At 40.5% G+C, this 18,245-nt stretch overlaps 1 protein-coding gene across 1 annotated transcript in view; it reads right to left on the reverse strand.

Annotated features, from left to right (window-relative positions):
* Positions 1-17,258, reverse strand: part of LOC144688038 (guanine nucleotide-binding protein G(t) subunit alpha-3-like) — a 66,338-nt gene extending 49,080 nt beyond the window's left edge. Inside the window, exons 1-3 of the mRNA XM_078554692.1 lie at positions 17,141-17,258; positions 13,207-13,249; positions 3,741-3,882 (exon numbers count right to left, since the gene is read on the reverse strand). Of these exons, the coding sequence (XP_078410818.1) occupies positions 3,741-3,882; positions 13,207-13,249; positions 17,141-17,258 (303 nt within the window). The remainder of the gene's footprint in view (positions 1-3,740; positions 3,883-13,206; positions 13,250-17,140) is intronic.
* Between the last annotated feature and the right edge of the window lie 987 nt (positions 17,259-18,245).

Below are 18,245 nucleotides of genomic sequence, written 5' to 3' on the forward strand. Positions count from 1 at the left end.
TTACGCATTACAAGTGTAAACCAACAACCACAGTTTCAGCCTGTGTCAATTTATAGGGATTGAAGTAAATCACCAGTTAATACTCACCATTGCACACTATTAAACACAATTAGTATACAATTAACAAACAACACAGAGAAAACAACCCTGAATTTTTCATAGTCAATATTAGATAACACTGCTAATTAAAAAGAAGACCCATGGACAAAATTAACCAAGATAAGATGAAGATTTCAGTTTTTTGACCTGTCAGCCTTTTTAGGGCTTTGTTAGTTTAATTGGGTGAAACAGGTTTTACTTATGGAAGATGTACATCAGCACGATGGGCATCCAATATCAGGTAATCAGCCCCTTATTTTCAATTAAATAGAATATTGAAAAATAATCAGCTGTGCTTGGAATACGATCCATTGATGGTAGAACAAAGCCAGCTTTAAAATTGTATTTAAAAAAAGAAATTTGGTAATATTTGAGAAGCCAATAGAAGGTATTTTCATTCTATTGTTAAGGAGCACACCTGCAGAAAACATCACATTTCAATTGTTTGGTTGCTTAGGCAACCTGAATGAAAAATGTTTCACTGTTTACCAGAAGAGAGAAACTGTCCTTTCACAGAAAGACCTGGATGTGCTGTGATCTTATTTGGAAAAAGTACGTGACAATGTGTAAAATAGATTCTCTCGAGCTAAGTCCTATTCTTCAGTTGCATGCACACATGCATATGAATGTGACACTTATCTGGAGGTTTCAACAATTCACTTAACCTTTTCAAAAATCTATCCTGAGTTCTGAATATTTAAAGTAGAATTCCGGTAATTTCAGAGAGTGAGGAGTCTCAGAAGAAACACATGTCAGGAAAATATTTTGCATGAGCAAAGCAATGACATTTTTGTGATGAGATGGTGATTCTGGGATATGAATGACAATTGGTGTGATGTGAATAATATCTGTATATTGATTTATAGAAGGAATAAACTTTCACAGATCATTCACAGGTACAACAATGAGCCTTTTATTCTACTTATATGAATAAAACATAATAACAGCGCTTGGATGGTAGGCAAATTATTTGACCTATAACCTGTACAATTTGGGACATAGGGGAGAATTTTCTCCCCATCGGGCAGGCTGGGTGGGAGTGGGCACGCAGCCGATCGCCGCCCACGATTGGCTGGGCGTTGCCATTTTACGTTGAAGGGCCAATTAAGGCCCGCCCAGCATGACAAGCACCCAGGAGCGCTGAGCGCTCCCTGTGCAGGCTTGGGGAGCAAGGAGAGTCAAGGTCTTCAGGGCGCAGAAATCTCCCTGAGGCATGGAGCTGCCTCAGGAAGATTAAGGAAAGTCATAGAAATTTGATTAATAAAAAATAAAATTATTCAGACATGTCCCCTCATGTGACAATGTCACATGAGGTGGGACATGTTTATCAATTCACATGAAACAATTTATTAAATTAATAAAGCCTTCATGAAACCTCATCCCGCTCGTGTATGAGGTTCCATGAAAATTGCGAAGGCCGCCTGGGCTCTTTGCCTGCCCACCAACCTTAAGGTTGGACAGGCAGCCCTGTTAATTACTTCAATTGCTATTTAAATGGCCTTAATAGGCCTTTGACAATTCGACGGGCATGCAGCCGATTCCGGTGCATGCCCACTGAACTGAAGAACAGAGTGACGTGTAGTGATGTCGGGACACACACCCGACGTCACCACGCGTCATTTTACGCATTGGCGAGCGGGGCCTGCCCCTGTGCGCCGACCAGAAGATTCTATAATCTAGAAGAATCAAATTTGTAGAGTAATTTGTCCAGAGCATTTTACAGCTGAGATGAAAGACTTGCCAGTTAAGGATCTTAAATGTGCTTCATTCATCTCAACCTAGTTCTAAATTGAGGTCAATGTGTACCACAAAAGTATTCTATCTGATGAAACATTTGAGGCAGATGAAGATACAGGGCTATAGGATTAAAGTTAAATAGCTCTAATAAAGAACTTGGACAGGCGAGCTGAGTGATTTCCCCCTGTGTTGTAAAAGTTCCTTGACTCGATGGATCTAAATGGATAGTCTTAGTGACTGAAGCTTTAAAGATGAATGATTTGAAAAATAGAATTGCCAAAGAACTGTAGGAGATGGATTTATTGTGGCAGTTTAGAAGAATCTTTGAACTGCGTATAAAGTATAAGGTTTTAAAGTGCAAGTGCTATCACTCAGTGGTAAACTATATTCCATTCATAACTCGGTCACTTTAACAAGGAGAGATACTGCTTCCCTCTCCTCCTGAGAGTCATGTTACAGATATTTCAATGAATTACCTTCTAATAAGTTAAATGAAATATTGGTGATTACCCTCCACTTTTGGTGCCAAGCTCACCCATTGACTGCACCCAGATCTCACCTTCAGTACAGAGACATACAGAACGTTAACTCCAATGATTTGTCTTGGTAAGATTGCCATCCCACAGTCCATTCTTCATTAGACCAGTCAAATTGAAATGTAGGATTTTAAAAAAAATCTTCTTCTGAAAATGGTCGTTATGATGATTGGGGATTTTTTTTTTCCCTCAGAGGGCTGTAGGGGTCTGGAACACACAAGTAGAGGCAGAAACCCTGAATGAATTTAAAAGGTACCTGAATATGCATCTCAAGTGCTGTAATCTGCAGGGATTCGGACCAAATGCTGAAAAGTGGGACTAGGTTGGGTGGCTCATTTATTGGCCGGTGCAGACACGATGGGCCAAGTGGCCTCTTTCTGTGCGATAAACGTTCTATGATTCTATGAAGCCATATTGAGAAAAGTAGAAAGGTCACAATTTAAAAATTACTTCCATTTACAGGTTTCAGGTGATTATAAAGATGTGATTCAAAAAGAAGAAAAAACACTAAACTAAAATTTTACCTCTGCTGAAGAAATCCAAATTTTGTCAAGTGTTTTGAGTGAATGACACTGGTGAAGGCACATAAAATGCTAATTGAAGTAGATGGGGTCGATTTTTAACCCAGCTCTGAGTTTGGTCTGGTCTAAATTTCAGGTCCAGCTGTATTTCAACCCCTGATCCACTTCGAACCAGGAATGAGCAAGATCAGAGTGCAGGAACCCCACCCGCAGGTAAAGATTGGACAACCTCAGATAAATGGTGGGAGGGGGGGATTTCAGGAAGGGATGGAGGAGACAGTGGCAAGTGAAGCGGCAACTTTCCTTATGAGGCCCAGAGAAGAATTGTTGCTCCTGGCCTCTCAAAGGAAAGATATGGACTTGCCAGAAGGGATTCTTCACACCTGTTTCTGCCGGGAATGCCATTGCAATTTCCCAGCTGAGGTCCCGGTTCAAATTGCACTGGGGTCTTACAGATGAAATAGGACCCTGATTTTTGCAAATTTATGAGGCTCCCATCTTCTATAGGTAGGCCCCTCATCCTCCTACAAATGCTCATTTGGAAATGGTTGGGATCTGAGTAGGTAAGAAACCCATTCATTTATAACTCCTCACTCACCTAGTGTGGAAGAGACACACATGAAAGAAATTGCTCCAGTTCCTGCCACTGCTGCTGTGGAACAACAATAACCAGTTTACATTGTAGTGTGAAGCCAGGCAGAACATTTGCAAATAACTCTGAGTAGGGGGAACAACACCAGAAAAATCAGTAGGAAAGAATAATTTCACTTTCATTTTAAGCAAGTGTTGTAATTGGTATTGCACACCTTATCTTTGAACATCACTCAGAATGAAAATAGTTACTTACTTTCCTGGCTGGATCTTGGTAGCTGATTCCTAGTAAGGACATTGCCCGAACAATTGCCAACATGGACTGTAATATGTTACTATAAATGATAGTTTTAAATTCCATACATTCCTGATCTGTATAGCCATCTTTATGAATAATTCTGTGAGGGAAGAAATATATCAGTTTCAGTGCAGAGAACAGACCTGACAGTAGAGCTGCAAAGGTGTTGCTGAGAATACCCACTTTAATCAATAATTTAACACCTAGATGCAACACGTTAGCATTCATTTCTTTTGGTTCAATGCATGAGGGATAATCACAGGAAGTAATAGCTCAGTTTATAAATATATAATAGAAATATTGTACATAGGATATCCAAAGAAGAATATTTTCATTAGTTTGAATGAGTGAATGAATTCATTTTAATGAGCAATTATAAAGATTCTGCAGTTCACTATTCTGGGATCATCCTGGAGTATAAGGATAATCCCTTGCTTCCTTTCTCCACTGCAAGCTGTCTACTTAAACCCCTATTCCCTATCACCTCTACCTTCATCTCCAGCCACAAGTGTGAGCATCTCATGGATTTGTCACAAAGATTGATATTATCTCCATGGCTGCCTCTACTGCTCCCTTCCTTTCACCTAACCCACTTGGGAAAGCTTCCTCTGAGGTTCCCTCTTGGTCTAACCTGAATGTGCATCTTTCTCTGACTTCTTTCCCAACTCCCATTGTGTCCCTTCAAGCTCATTTCATCCATGAGATGGATGTCCTGCTCCCTCGATCCTATTCCCACTAAAATACTGACCCAACTTCCCTTCCTGGCCCACCCCATGTGAACTGATATTGTTAACAGTTCCATCTCCTCAGGCACTGCTTTCCTTTCAAATTTTCTGTCATCATCCCTCTACTCAAAAAGTCCATTTTGACCCCTCCTGTATGTGAAACTACAGCCCCTCTCCAAATCTCCCTTTTCTCTTTGAAGTCCTTGAATATGTTGCTGCCTCCTGAATAGGAACATAGGGCCAGGAGAAGGCCATTTAGCTCTTAGAGCTTGTTCCACCATTCAGTGAGATCATGGCTGACCTTCAACCTAACTCCGTATACCTGCCTTTGTCCCTATATCCCTTTATACTTCTGATGAACAATAACCTATCAATCTCAGATTTAAAATTAGCAATTGATCTGACATCAACTGCCATTTGCAGAAGAGTTCCAAACTTGTACCACCCTTTGCTTGAAGAAGTGCTTCCTAATTTCATTTCTGAAAGGTCTGGCTCTAACTTTAGGACTATGTACCCTAGTCTTAGACTCCCCAACTGTTGGGACTTAAAACAGCCAGAAACTGACCAGAATTAAAAGTGCATGAGCAACATGGCCTCTTTTATGAATGGTGTTTTCTGCGCTTTGAAGAATGATGTGTTTCGTGTGCCGATTTGTGAACCGTGCTTAGCAGTGATTATTGATCCTTTTATGTTGCTCACAACAAATGGCCGGATGTCATAAGCGGTTGTTTGCTTTCCAACATGACCATCATGTTTCACAAGCACTTTACCTCTTGGCTTTAGTGGTCTGGCTCTAAGTTTCATGTTCTGCTCTGCATTTGCTCTCATTCGATCCTTCTCTCCTCGATCATTTTCACGTACATGTTGATCATTAGCTCCACAGATTAGCTCATGAAGATGTGTGCTCATGGAATGTGCAAAGACGAGTGTGGCTGGTGGCTTTCCAGTGGTCAAGCGAGGAGTCAGTCTGTAACTGAGAAAAAGCAACACAACTCCTGCTTCCATGACTTGGTCTCGGCAGTAGCTACAGGTATCACTTTTTTCAAGGTACGCATAAGTTTCCTAACTCCTCCATTAGCCCTTGGCCAATGGGATGTGATTTTTTGATGAGTGAAACCTAGATAGTTTACAAATTTACTGAACTTATCACTGTGGAATGAGGGTCCATTGTCATTCTTCACCGTCCAAACAAGGTGAAATCTGGTCAATCTTTGGACGACTGCTTTCATTGAAGTTGACGTAGCTATTTCCATCATCAGTCATCAGTGACAAGCAGGTGTTCGCCAGTGGGAAAGTCTGCAAAATCAACATTAACTTCAATCGATGGTCCTGGAGGTAGTTCAGGCACCTTAAGAGGATCATGAAGATTTGACATTATAATTGATTGACATGGTAAATACTGATTTATTTTATGTTCTTCCATTGGTCAATTCCTGGGAACCATACCTCTCCCTAAGCAGTTGCTTGGTTTTGACAATTCTCTGGTGGCCTTCATTGGCTATGTCAATGATACATTCCTTCAATGGCCGTGGAAATACAATGCAGTTGTTGTGTAACACGAGATCAGATGTGTTTGTAAAGGTAAACTCATTTTGAACATTGTGAAGACCTTGTAGTGTGTAAGTGATTTTGTTTGTAGATGCCCTTTTGATCACGTCTTTCTAGTTTTGTGATTCCATAGCCACCATACATTGTTGTAATGCCTCATGTTGCTTTGATGTCAGCTAGTTTTAGTGACTTTATCACGGCATTTATGCTTATGTAGTTAAGAGGTTGTTCAGCAACCTTTTCCTCATGACCAAAGGACTGATGATTGGCCACAGATGTCACAAAAGATAGTCAGCTGGGTTGAGCTCACCTGGTTGATTTTCAACATGGAATTCATACTCTTGTAGTTTGAATATTCAATGCACTATTTAAGTAGATGGTTTGCTCTGTGGATTGTTGAACAAGCTTACTCGTGGACTATGATCAGTTATCACTTCAGACTCGCTTCCATACAAATAGGGATGAAAATGTAAACTATCTGATGTGATTGAGAGGCTTCTCTCTCTGTTTGTGAATAACACTGCTTTACAGGTGTTAGTGATCTACTTGCCATCGCAACAATTGATGGGTTCCCTGTCTTGTCTTTTTGCACGAGAACTGCACCTGAGCTAACTAGGCTTGCATCCATGAGTTGCTGGGTGGTTTTCGCAGGGTCAAAATATGCATTTGCATTACTTGCTGACAACTGTTGTTTGATCTGGTGAACAGCCTGTTTGTGCGATGTAATCCACTCCCACTTGGTGGTCTGTTTTGTCAGATTGTGTGGGGGTGGCGGGGGATGTGGGGGTGGGGTGGAAATAGGGTAGGGAGGTCAGGAATGAAGCGACTATGGTACATGATGAGTTCGAGCAGACTCCGGACTTGCTGCATGTTTGTGGGATCCGCAGCATTTGCAACAGCTTCAACTTCCTGTGGATCAGGTGATAATCCTTCACTGCTGAACACATGACCAAAGTAATTGATTCTGCTTTCATTGAGCCAGCACTTGTCATTGTTCAAGGTGAGGTTACATTCTCTAAGATGTTGCAGGCAAGTCTCGAGTCACTTTCAGTGTGACCGTAGATAAGAAAGTCATCACTGATGTTCAGCATGCCTTCAAGTGTCTTGTAGTGCAGACGGAATCATATGCTGAAATACCTCAGCTATTGAGCTGACTCCAAAATTGAGTCTCTTGCATTGAAAAAGTCCGATGTGAGTGTAATAGTGTAAGATACCTTGATTCTTCAGCAAGCTCAATTTGATGATATCCTGCATTGAGGCCAAGTTTGGCAAAGTGTTTAGCACAATGCAATTTCTCTATGATGTCTTCAATAGTCGGTGTCAAGTGCCTTTCCCATTGTATGGCTTGGTTTGGTAACCGCATGTCAACGCAGATTCTAATTGGTTCTTGCTCTTGGGTTTCTTGACAACTTGTATGGGTGAGGCCCAAAGGGTAAGGTCATCCCCAACTTTCTCGATAATGTCAATGTCAAGTAGATGCTGAAGTTTGTTCTCATTCTGTTTCCTGGCGTGATATGGTATTCGTCGTCGTTGATACACTACTGGGGGCACATTGGTGTTCACATGCAACTTATATGTATTGCCTTTCAGTTTGCTGATACCAGTGAAGTGGTAAACATACAGTTCGAGAATGTTGTTGGTATGCGCAGGAATCACTGATGTGATGGCAATGGTGTGCAGATCTGCTGCTGTGTGAAAACTGATAAGCGTGTCACATTCTCTAGATATGACATAAAATACTGCCTTCATTCTGGTGTCTTTGAATGAGATTGGCATTTCAAAAGTCCCGAGAAGTTTCAGAGGTTTGTCACTGTTGCAAGAGAAAGTCTTTGTATTCCCTGGTTGCAGAGAATGGGACAATCCTGAAGTTTCCTGAATGTTTTGTCTCTCATGACATTGACAGATGCTCTGGTATGTTTGAGAGCCTCTATGTCCAAGCAGCCAACGGTCACTGTCATACACGGCTACAGTCCTTGGCTACATTCTCTCGTCCTTTTGCTGTGGTATGTGTATGTGACACCCTTTTGTTGCCATTGATCTTGGTAGATAGTTTTTCTGATGAATGACAAACACGAGCAAAGTGGTTGGGTTTTCCACAAGCTTTGCACTGCTTACCACGCTGACAGGACACTTTGTCCAGTGTGGATAAGCACAACCACAGTGGAAATATTATTTGGACAAGCTACAACTCTTGTTTGTGAGACTGTTGTTGTTGCTTAGGGCATAGGCAATGCCATTTTCAATGCCAGCAGCAACTGTGATGGAAACTTCTCCGTAAAGCTTTCCTGGTTGTTTGATCTGAGCTTGTGTGCCTTTGAAACAGCCTGAGTGGTCCTCTAAATTTGCATCTTAAAATTCTGTCTGCAACTTAAAACGTGGTTTCCTGGCACTTGAGTGATGAACAGTGTTCATTAGAGTTTAAGTTGGAGTACGGTTTTTGGCAGCCTCAACTTCCGTAGCTCTGGACTCGGGAACTAGGAACTAGGAACTCAGAAACTAGCTCTGAACTAGGGATGGGTAATAAATGCTGGCCTGGCCAGTGGCACCCACATCCCACAAACGAATAAAAGAAGTAATAGTGATCTTGCTACCTCCAACAGATCTGATGGCTTTCTTTCTTTCTCAAGTGCTTTTTGGAGTAATTGACTAGAGAGACAACCTTCGATGATTTGTGTTTTTATCTCCCTTTCAACATGTTCCACATCACCAAAGTCACATTTGGTTCCTACTTGCCTCAAGTGCAAGCAATATTGATCAATTGTCTCATTGCATTTGAAGATGATTGTCTCGTATATTGTGTTTCTCTTGGGCATGAAATAGGACATTAGTGCCTTTGTAGCTAAGTCATAGTCATTTTGCTCAGGTGTAAGTGTTTCAAAAATGGCTTCTAAGTCTTCACCGCCAGAGTGGAAAAGTAAAACCTTTTTCCTTTTATCATCAGTGATGGCAAAACCTGCCATTGCCCCTTTGAAACTTCACTGCCACTTTTGCCAATATGGGAGTACAGATGATGGCTCCAGATATACTGAAAAAGGTGATAAATTGGGCATAGGCAATGCCATTTCCAATGCCATCAGCAACTGTGATGGGAAACTTCTCCATAAAGCTTTCCTGCTTGTTTGATCTGAGCTTGTGTGCCTTTGAAACAGCCTGAGTGGTCCTCTAAATTTGCAGCTTAAAATTCTGTCTGCAACTTAAAATGCTGTTTTCACTGCAGAAGGTAGGTAAAACCCTTCAAAAAGATTCATACCTTCTGATTTTGCATTATCCTCGTTGTCAATGTGAGGTTCTTGGGACTTGAAACAGCTAGAGACAGATCAGAATTAAAAGTGCATAAGCAACAACCGGCAGAAATAGTTTCTATCTACCTAACAGCTCCCATTATTCTCTTGAAAACTTTAATCAAATCACCCCTTAACCTTCCAAATTCCAGGGAATATAACCCTAGTTGGTGTAATCACTCCTCATAACTTAAATCTTGGCATCCAGCATTCCATTAGCCTTTTAAATTATTTTCTGTACCTGTCCATGACATTTCAGTGATTTATATACCTGGACCCCATAGTCTCTTTGGGCCTCCACCAGTTTTAGCTTCTCAGCATTTAGCAAGTACTCTTTTCTTCTCCACTGATGCTGCCAGACCTGCTGAGTTTTTCCAGGTAATTCTGTTTTTGTTTTGGATTTCCAGCATCCGCAGTAGCTTTTTGTTTTTATCTCTGTGTTTAATTGACTGCCACTTCTCTTCAAGAAATGCCTTCCTTGAAGAAGTATTGCTCTGTTCTCCGACAGGATTTCCGCCTGTCTCTTCTGCCTTGTTAACTATACTTCAGTTCTATTGAAGGGTCATGTGGACTCGAAACGTCGACTCTTTTCTTCTCCACCGATGCTGCCAGACCTGCTGAGTTTTTCCAGGTAATTCTATTTTTGTTTTGGATTTCCAGCATCCGCAGTAGCTTTTTGTTTTTATCTCTGATCTATCCTTTGTTGGTTCAAAGCAAATGACCTCACACTTATCTGTATTGAAATCCATTGGCCAAAGTTTTGCCCATTAACTTAATCTATCAATATCTTCTTGTTAGTTTATACACTGCTTACAATATTGTCTATATTTGTGTCATTGGCAAACTTGGATATGTGGCTCTCCATTCCATAATCTAAGTCTTTAATAAATATGATGATTAATTGAGGCTCCAGCACAGATCCCTGGGAATGCCATACCAATCTGGGCCCAACTTGCCTGCAACTCCAGTTTTGAATCCCTCCAGTCAGATTTCTGCACTTCCTATGGCACTAAATTGACGATTATCAAAGTCACAAATTACATCCTCTGTGACTGTGTCTATAGTAAACGATCCCTCCTCATCCTGCTCAATCTGTCTGCAGCCTTTGGTACAATTTACCACACCATCCTCCACCATTGCCTTTCCTCCATTATCCAGCTGGGTGAGACTGAGCCCATCTGGTTCCATTCCTATCCAGTCATAGCCAGAGAATCAACGACTTCTCCTCCAGCATCCAGGCCATTACCCTTATCCTTGCACCCCCCCCCACCACCCCCCCCACCCCAACCCCACCCAACCCCCCCCCCCCACCCCCAATTTTATCTCTCTCATCGACATGCTGCCTCTCAGCGACATCATCTGAAAATAGGTTCCACATGTATGTTGCCAACACCTATCACTGCCTCACCACTACCTTTCTCAATTCTCCTACTGCCTCTGATTTTTCACATTGTTTGTCCACCATTCAGTACTGGACAGAAGTTTCCTCCAACTAAATGTTGGGTAGACCATAGTCATTGTCTTCTTTTCTCACTACAGATGTTGTTTTACAGGCCCCCACTCCTCTCACCGGCCACTGTCCAAGGCTGAATCAGACTGTTTGCAATATTAGTGTTGTATTTGACCCAGAGGTGAGCTCTTGACCGTTTATCTGCTCCATCACCAAGACCTTCTACTTCCACCTTCATAACATCATTTGACTTTGACTCATTTTAACTTCATCTGTTGCTGAAGCCCTCATCCATGCCTTTGTTACCTCTAGACTTGATTATCCCAACGCTCTCCCGGTTGTTCTTCCACCTTCCCACCCTACATAAATATGAACTTATTAAAAACCTGGTGCCCGTATCCTAATTCGTATCAAGTCCTGTTCATCCATAACTCCTCTTCTTTCTGAACTACACTGGTTCCTGGCAATGTCTCAATTTAAGAATTTGTATCCTTGCTTTCAAATCCCACCATGGCCTCTCCCTTCCCAATCTCTCCAATTTTCTCTAGCTCCACAATCCTCCAAGATATCTGTGCTCCTCTAATTCTGGCCTATTGGGCATCCCCGCTGCACCATTGGTGGCTGCATCTTCAGCTGCCTGGATTCTAAGGTCCCTAAACCAGTCTGCCTTGCTACCTCTCCCTCCTTTGAAGATACATCTTTAACTAAGCTTTTGACCATCTATCCTAATGCCTCTTTATGTGGCTTAGTGACAAATTTTGTTTTGTAATGCTCCTATAGTGGTCAATGGTTTGATTGACCTATGATTGATTATGTTAGTCAGTTCTCTAAACTACATAACTGTATTTGATTGCTTAAGCCTGTGGGTGGAGCTAGAGAGTTGAAGAAAAACATAACCTGGCAAATATATAACAACTCCTGTGAAGCATCTTGGGATGTTTTACTATGTTAATACTGTAGAAATGCAAGTTGTTGTGAGGGACTAAGACCTCACACCATACATTTTTATTTTAAAAAATATATAGATATATAAAAAGCTCATTGCTATTTCTAAATTTTAAAAACTGGACCCTGGCTGAACAAGATCCTTAAAATGGTTAAATCTATATCTGTCTGTGACCCCAGAACAAAAGAAGCACCTTTTCAATGTTGGTAAAACTCACACCTCATTATCTCTGAGGAGACCCCACCGATCATGTGGGGACTGTACTTCAAAGAGAGCTATGCAAAGGTCATTTGCATTTGATAACCCATGCTTACCAGCAGGTGACAGAGGGTCTGCTAAGACAAATGCTATTCCAACCTTCCTTTAAACTCATAATGACTGGGATGCTTTGCAGTATTTGAGACCCAGTCAAATTCCAAATGACGGATATACATTCTTTGTTGAAGACCTGGTAGAGAAGTGGGGGTCATGTGACATAGGCCACTGGCTTGTTGAACAAGTAATATTGCCATGCTGAGCTGAAGAGCTCAGTCTGCTCTTTAACATCTGACTAGCAGACACACAGAGAAAGGAGCTCTGCCCAGGCTGGATACCTGGCCCCATCTACACTGCTTCTGTTGGAAGTTCTGTGACACTGCCTACAAGGCTGATTCACCTCTGCGTGACTATCTCCTCTTGTGAAGTCAACACCACTGGAAAAGGGAATTCTACAACACAAGTTTTCAGTCTGCCGACCTCCATGAAGGAATACCTTATCGGACTATGATTCTGGACTCTGGATCCATGTGAACCAATATTTATTTTCTCTGTGGTCTCTGTACTGTAAAACCTTCTTTTCTCTATCCCTCTCTTTACTGTCTGAGCGTGGAGGCGACGTTGTGACCCTCCTTTCGCATTTTGAATGTGTGCAATAAACTAACCCTTTTTTAGTTCATCCTACCTAGAGTTTGCTGTGGGGTTATTAATAGAAAATTGGACCACAAAAACCATGAGGTTGGGAAATACACCACTGTTTAAAGAGGGAAACAAATCAAAACACTTTCCTGTTTATGGACAGGTGGTGAGAAGAGAAATTAGTGCTGTTTAAATGCACCCCCCCTCCTGTCCCAAACATTGTTATTAGCAGATGAAATGAAGTTTTAATAGTTTTGGCAGAATTTGATGCTAAATTACTCTGTGGATTTCAACAGCCTCAAAACACTGGTTATTCTGTATGCTATTGGGATTGTTGTAATACATTTTCTCTGTGATGTTTCCCTCTTAATTACCTTTCTGCTTATACCATGGGTAATTGGAACTTTGACAGCAGATTGGATCACTTTCTTTTCTTTGATTAATAATGCCTTGCTGAAATCTTCATATGATTAAAAACCTTTACAAAGGTAACTAGTGCTATTGATTATTTATCACAATAATAATAATAATTGTGTAATACAATACACAACATGAACTAAGCTCAATTTCCGCTACTTACTTCATCTGTTTGACTATTGTGCTTTTACCCGATTCACCAGCACCTGTAACATGAAATGAAGAAAATAAACAAGACAATACCTCACTTTAATATATTAAATCTCCAGTGTGTGTTTTGGTGAGGCAGAGAAGCCCACTCATTTGCTAGCACTGTTTTCATCTGGGCAAAGAGGGCAATTATTAGCAAAAAAGGGAGTCTGAATCTGTTAAAATGGTAAAAGAAAATCTAATGAGCTGCTGTGGGGAAGTTACTGCTACAAATAATATGGAAGAATTCAAGAAGCAAGGACATGTGCTAATGGAAGAATAGATGGATGCAATGAGAAGGTAATAAGGTGGGGTTAAAATCAATGAAAAAGCAGTAGGGTTGTTGGTCCAAATATTCTTTTGTTGTTATTAAGAATTGCTACATTATCTACACAAAAATGAAGGGTTTGAGGAATTGGATGCTCCAATGGGTTGGACCCTAGCTTTTCTCCTCTGGAACCTGAGTTCAATTTCTGTGTCAGCTGCCTATAAGGCTGCTTTGTGAATTGAATTTGGCGGCTCTAACTCAGTTCCTATGGTGGGGGGGTTGGGGCTTGTCCTCCAGTACAAATCTGTTTCTGATTCAAGCATCGCATGGCAATCTCACTCAGTGAGACTGCAGGAGAGCTGCTGTGGGAAAAGGAGAAAATGTCATTCTGGTGTGGTAGGGGCTGTTCTTCTGAGACCCTAGCTGAGGTGTGTTGTTGGGGCAGAATTAAATAGAGTTTGGCTGTGATACATCTGACCTAGGAGTGCTTGCTGATGACATTGGGTGTTTGAAATTAGAAGAATTCCATTCCCAAGCACTAATCCCCTCACCTATATGAGCAAAAAATCGAAAAATCAGGATAAATGCAAGAGACTATATTAAAAAGGTTAAATGGGATAAAAAAGAGTAATGAAAAACAATCTGCAGGAGCTAATGAATTCCAAAGATCTTAATGCTCATTGAAATTTAAAGAAATGAAAATAACTATACTTGGTTGCTTAAATCTAACTACATTATTAAAGCAATTGGTGTAAAATCCACGATAGTTAAATACACACATTGTGTGGTACTGAGCCACAGTGAGCAAATAAGTTCCGGATTCAACCACTGGCCTGGGTTGAAGTGAGGGTTACAATTGACCTTAGCATCCTCTTGATAGGAGAAAGAATCCTTTGCTGGAAAATGTATATCTTTGGGACTCTAGGGGAGGACAAGATTTGGTTTGTCAAGCTGCTGAGATGTAACTAGTCTGTGGAACCTCATTGCCTATGATCATATATTAAGATTTGATGCCAATGCCCATGGAAAAATGATCCAACATGAGTGGTTTACAGGAGAGAATATTAGGAAACAACATTTTAAAAATATGATGCTTAACTTTTGGCAGCAGTTTTCCATAAATCATTCCAACAAATGGTCTTCTACTCCTGTAAAAGTCTACTCAACATTACTTCTCAAGAAAAAAACATCAGTCTATATTTTTCTGTCAGGCTACAGTTTATCGATTGATTTTCTTATTCCATAGGTTCTATTGTTTTCAACAAAATATTGACCGGAATCCTCCTAGAATGGCCTATTTGACCCTGAATGACGTAGATGATATCTTCATTATGTACGTCAAAATGTGCTGTGAGCCCATTAGAATCTACCATTTCGAGCTTAGTGATGATTTGGAAGCAGTGCAGTCAATAACCATTGACAAATATTGGCCAACAATTCTAATTTTAATCGCTTGAATGATATTTTAGAACTTGTTCAGTTGTTATTCTGGTAAGTAAAAACAAGTATTCAACGCATGAGATCTGTTTCAATTATTTAGCAAAAATCTGTTTGCTGCATTATTTAAAATTCTTTTAAAGATAGTCCTGGGTGTAATATGAGTAGTTGTATGGCTGCAGGCACCCGAGTTCATTAAAAGCTTCTAAACTGGAGTTGTTTTAAGATGTTGGTGGGCAAATTAATTTCAAAACATCCACACTGTGTTTTACTGGGGGTTATATTAAAAGCTCAATGCAAGATCTGTAGGAAGTTTCTATTCAATAATTTATTTCTCTAAACCGACAAAGTTCAGTAAAAAGGCATCTTTATTTCAAGGAGATCGATCTTGGAACAATAAATCATGCCTCTGTCAGATTACTAGTGCAGTTCCAGTTCAGTCTGAGTGGCAGAGGTGATCAAAGCAGCAAATTGGACGGTGCCATTGATCTCCCTGGGGTTGTGGGGCAGACCAATGGGATTCTCACTGTTGAACAATGTTCCCCCAGCTTTTTTAATCCACTCCTATGGAGTTATCAGCCTTTTTCTTCAACATACAGTCTTGGATAAGCTGCAAATTCCGCAAATTAAATATTGGGAAAACCAAAGTTATTAGCTCTGACCCCTGCCATCAACTTGTTCCCTCACCAATGATTCAATTCCCTGTTTTGGACATTGTTCTTTTTTGACCCTGAGTGCAGTTTCTGACCTCATATTCTCTCCATCACCAAGATGGTGAGCAAAGAGAAAACTTTAAACAGGGCCATCACAGCAAGTTTCCATCTCCATTTCCCATCCCAAAGGCATGAGCACATACTCAAAGCTGACACTTCGATGAAGGACTGATAGAGCTCTGCACTCCAGAGGTGCCATCTTTTGGTTGAGATGTTAAACTGAGACCCAGTCTTTTCTCTTAGGGGGATGTTAAAGATCCTGTGGCACCAGTTGAAGAAGAGCACAGGAGTTCTCCTGGTATCCTGCCCAGTTCTTATTCCTGAAACAGCATCACTAAAACAGATTAGCTGACCATTAACTCATTGCTGTTTGTGAGAGCTTGTGTATGCTCGAGTTGGTTGCCACGTTCCTATATTACAACACTTCAGCGGTACTTCGTCAGCTGTAAAATGCTTTAGAACATTCTGAGATCATGAAAGATGGTTGAAAGATATAAGTTCTTTCTTTTTGTCCTTTCTTAATTTCCCTACTGTTGCAGCATTGCCCAGGAAACCCACCTCTAAATGATACACAAGTTGGAGTCAACAGAGTACCTCCTGGGAAGGTAGAAGTCTCCCTCCACTGGAGATGAATTCCAATCAAGGCACAGGGTGGGCAAAAAGCCTGCACCAAAATACAAATTAACAGGTAAAGATACACAACATTATTATTAGTTATTATTAGTTCCAGCCACAGCCACAGCTTCAGGCTAGTCTTGTGATTCAGAGACTTCATCCAAAGAGTAATACAGCCATACATACAAGGAAAATCTTGGATTCAATCCCCAATCTATGTTGAGTGAGCAGTCATTTCGATAGGGATTGCTGTGAGGGTATGACAGTTGTCCACCATCACCCTAGGGTCGTGAGAGGAAAGTCAACTTAAAGTTCCTGCTTCACATTACTATCTCCAACTGCTCCTTTAGAAGTGTCTCTGTATGAATACAGTACAAGGACAGCTCAGACTCAACTGCAAGCCTGAACAAACCAACTGACACTCACTATGAAGTTTTCACAAATGAATAAAGATTGAGCAAAAAGAAAACTGGTGAGTTTTTTGAAAAATAATGAGGCATTTTCATTTTGTGAAACTGGATTTTGCAATAATTCACGGTAATCACAGTCATACAACATAATGTATTAAACTGATAACTTTAAAAAAGACTTGCAAAAATATTATAACACTGCATTGTAATTCTATGCACTCTACTTCATATTATTCTAGCACTCATGGCTTTTTATGACTTGTCATCTTGGGACCAATTAGAGTGAACATTCAGTTTATGGCTATTGAAAGTGTTAGGAATTGTGCAAACTGCATGGAATGGATCTGCATGGAATTAAACTTGATCCGGATCCTCTGCTCCTAGAATTGGTGTAAATTGCAAGCAATTTTCTCCTTTGCCAGAATGGATCAAAATGTCAGCATTAATAGTGCAAAATTCAATTACCCAGCAGGAGCAGCTTCACAGTCCTGGCATCTTTCTTTGCATCTTCTTGGATTTTCTTTTCCAGTTCCTTAGATCTCATGGCTAATTTCTTACTTTCTGAGCTTGCCGCACTTCCCATAATTTAACAGATCTCCTTTGAACCAACTGAGCTGTATGTGAATCCGAGAAAATTTCAAACCCCAGGTCACATCAGGCAGAACTACTGTACAACCTCCTCCAAAGAGCGAAGACTAAAAGTAAAGCTGTAAGCCCATTTCCATTCTGCAGCCTGCTTTCTGACCAGCCTATTTGATCCATCATGTGACCCAAGGAATCTAACAGGATATTCATACATAAGAAGTGCCTTTGAAAGAGCTTTCTGTGCCGTGCCAGTTGTTGAGATGTAAAAGAAAGATGATAGAAATGATCATCCACAATAGACTTCTGCTGCATGTTTGAGGGAAGTAAACGTAATTCTGCTTTAGGCTTTCAATATGTGAAAATGACTGTACTTGTATAATGAGAAAGATATGCCGGGCTGTGTTAAAACAAGCAAGATTTCTCAAAGTATTTCAATGTAGTTGCAAAAAAGAAATATATAATTATTTAATTTTTGAAAAGAAGAATGAAGTCTTTTTTCATTTTGATTTTTGCCTTTCTTCGCCTTTTTCATGTTACGTTTCTTTCCTCATAAAATTTCCTAACAGAGAGCACTGCATAAAGCAAACAACCTGCTCCATTAAAAAAGACCAATCCCAGTATCTTCATCGTCACTTTATATTTCAACTTTTTTTGACTAGTTGATTGTCTTAACTTTGAGTGGGAGAAGGAATCCTTACACTCGAGTGGGTTGCCTTTGTAGTAGAGCTGCCACGTTGCACAAAGACCTGGTATTGTGAAAGATGACACTTTATATTAATCCAGTCCTTTTTGGGTCCTTTTGTAAAAATCTATCAGCAATATTCTGCAATACATGAGCTTTCAACCTTTGAATGCTTAAGAGGTTTCTTCTCTGCTACTTACTGAATGACTGATCCAACTGCTGAAGGCAAACATCCAGATAAGCAGGCTTTTATAATAGGACCTCAGCACTACCAATAAAGCACCCACCATGTTAGAAAGCTGC

Source organism: Cetorhinus maximus, chromosome 12 (assembly GCF_964194155.1).
Source record: "Cetorhinus maximus chromosome 12, sCetMax3.hap1.1, whole genome shotgun sequence".
NCBI classification, from domain to species: Eukaryota; Metazoa; Chordata; class Chondrichthyes; order Lamniformes; family Cetorhinidae; genus Cetorhinus; species Cetorhinus maximus.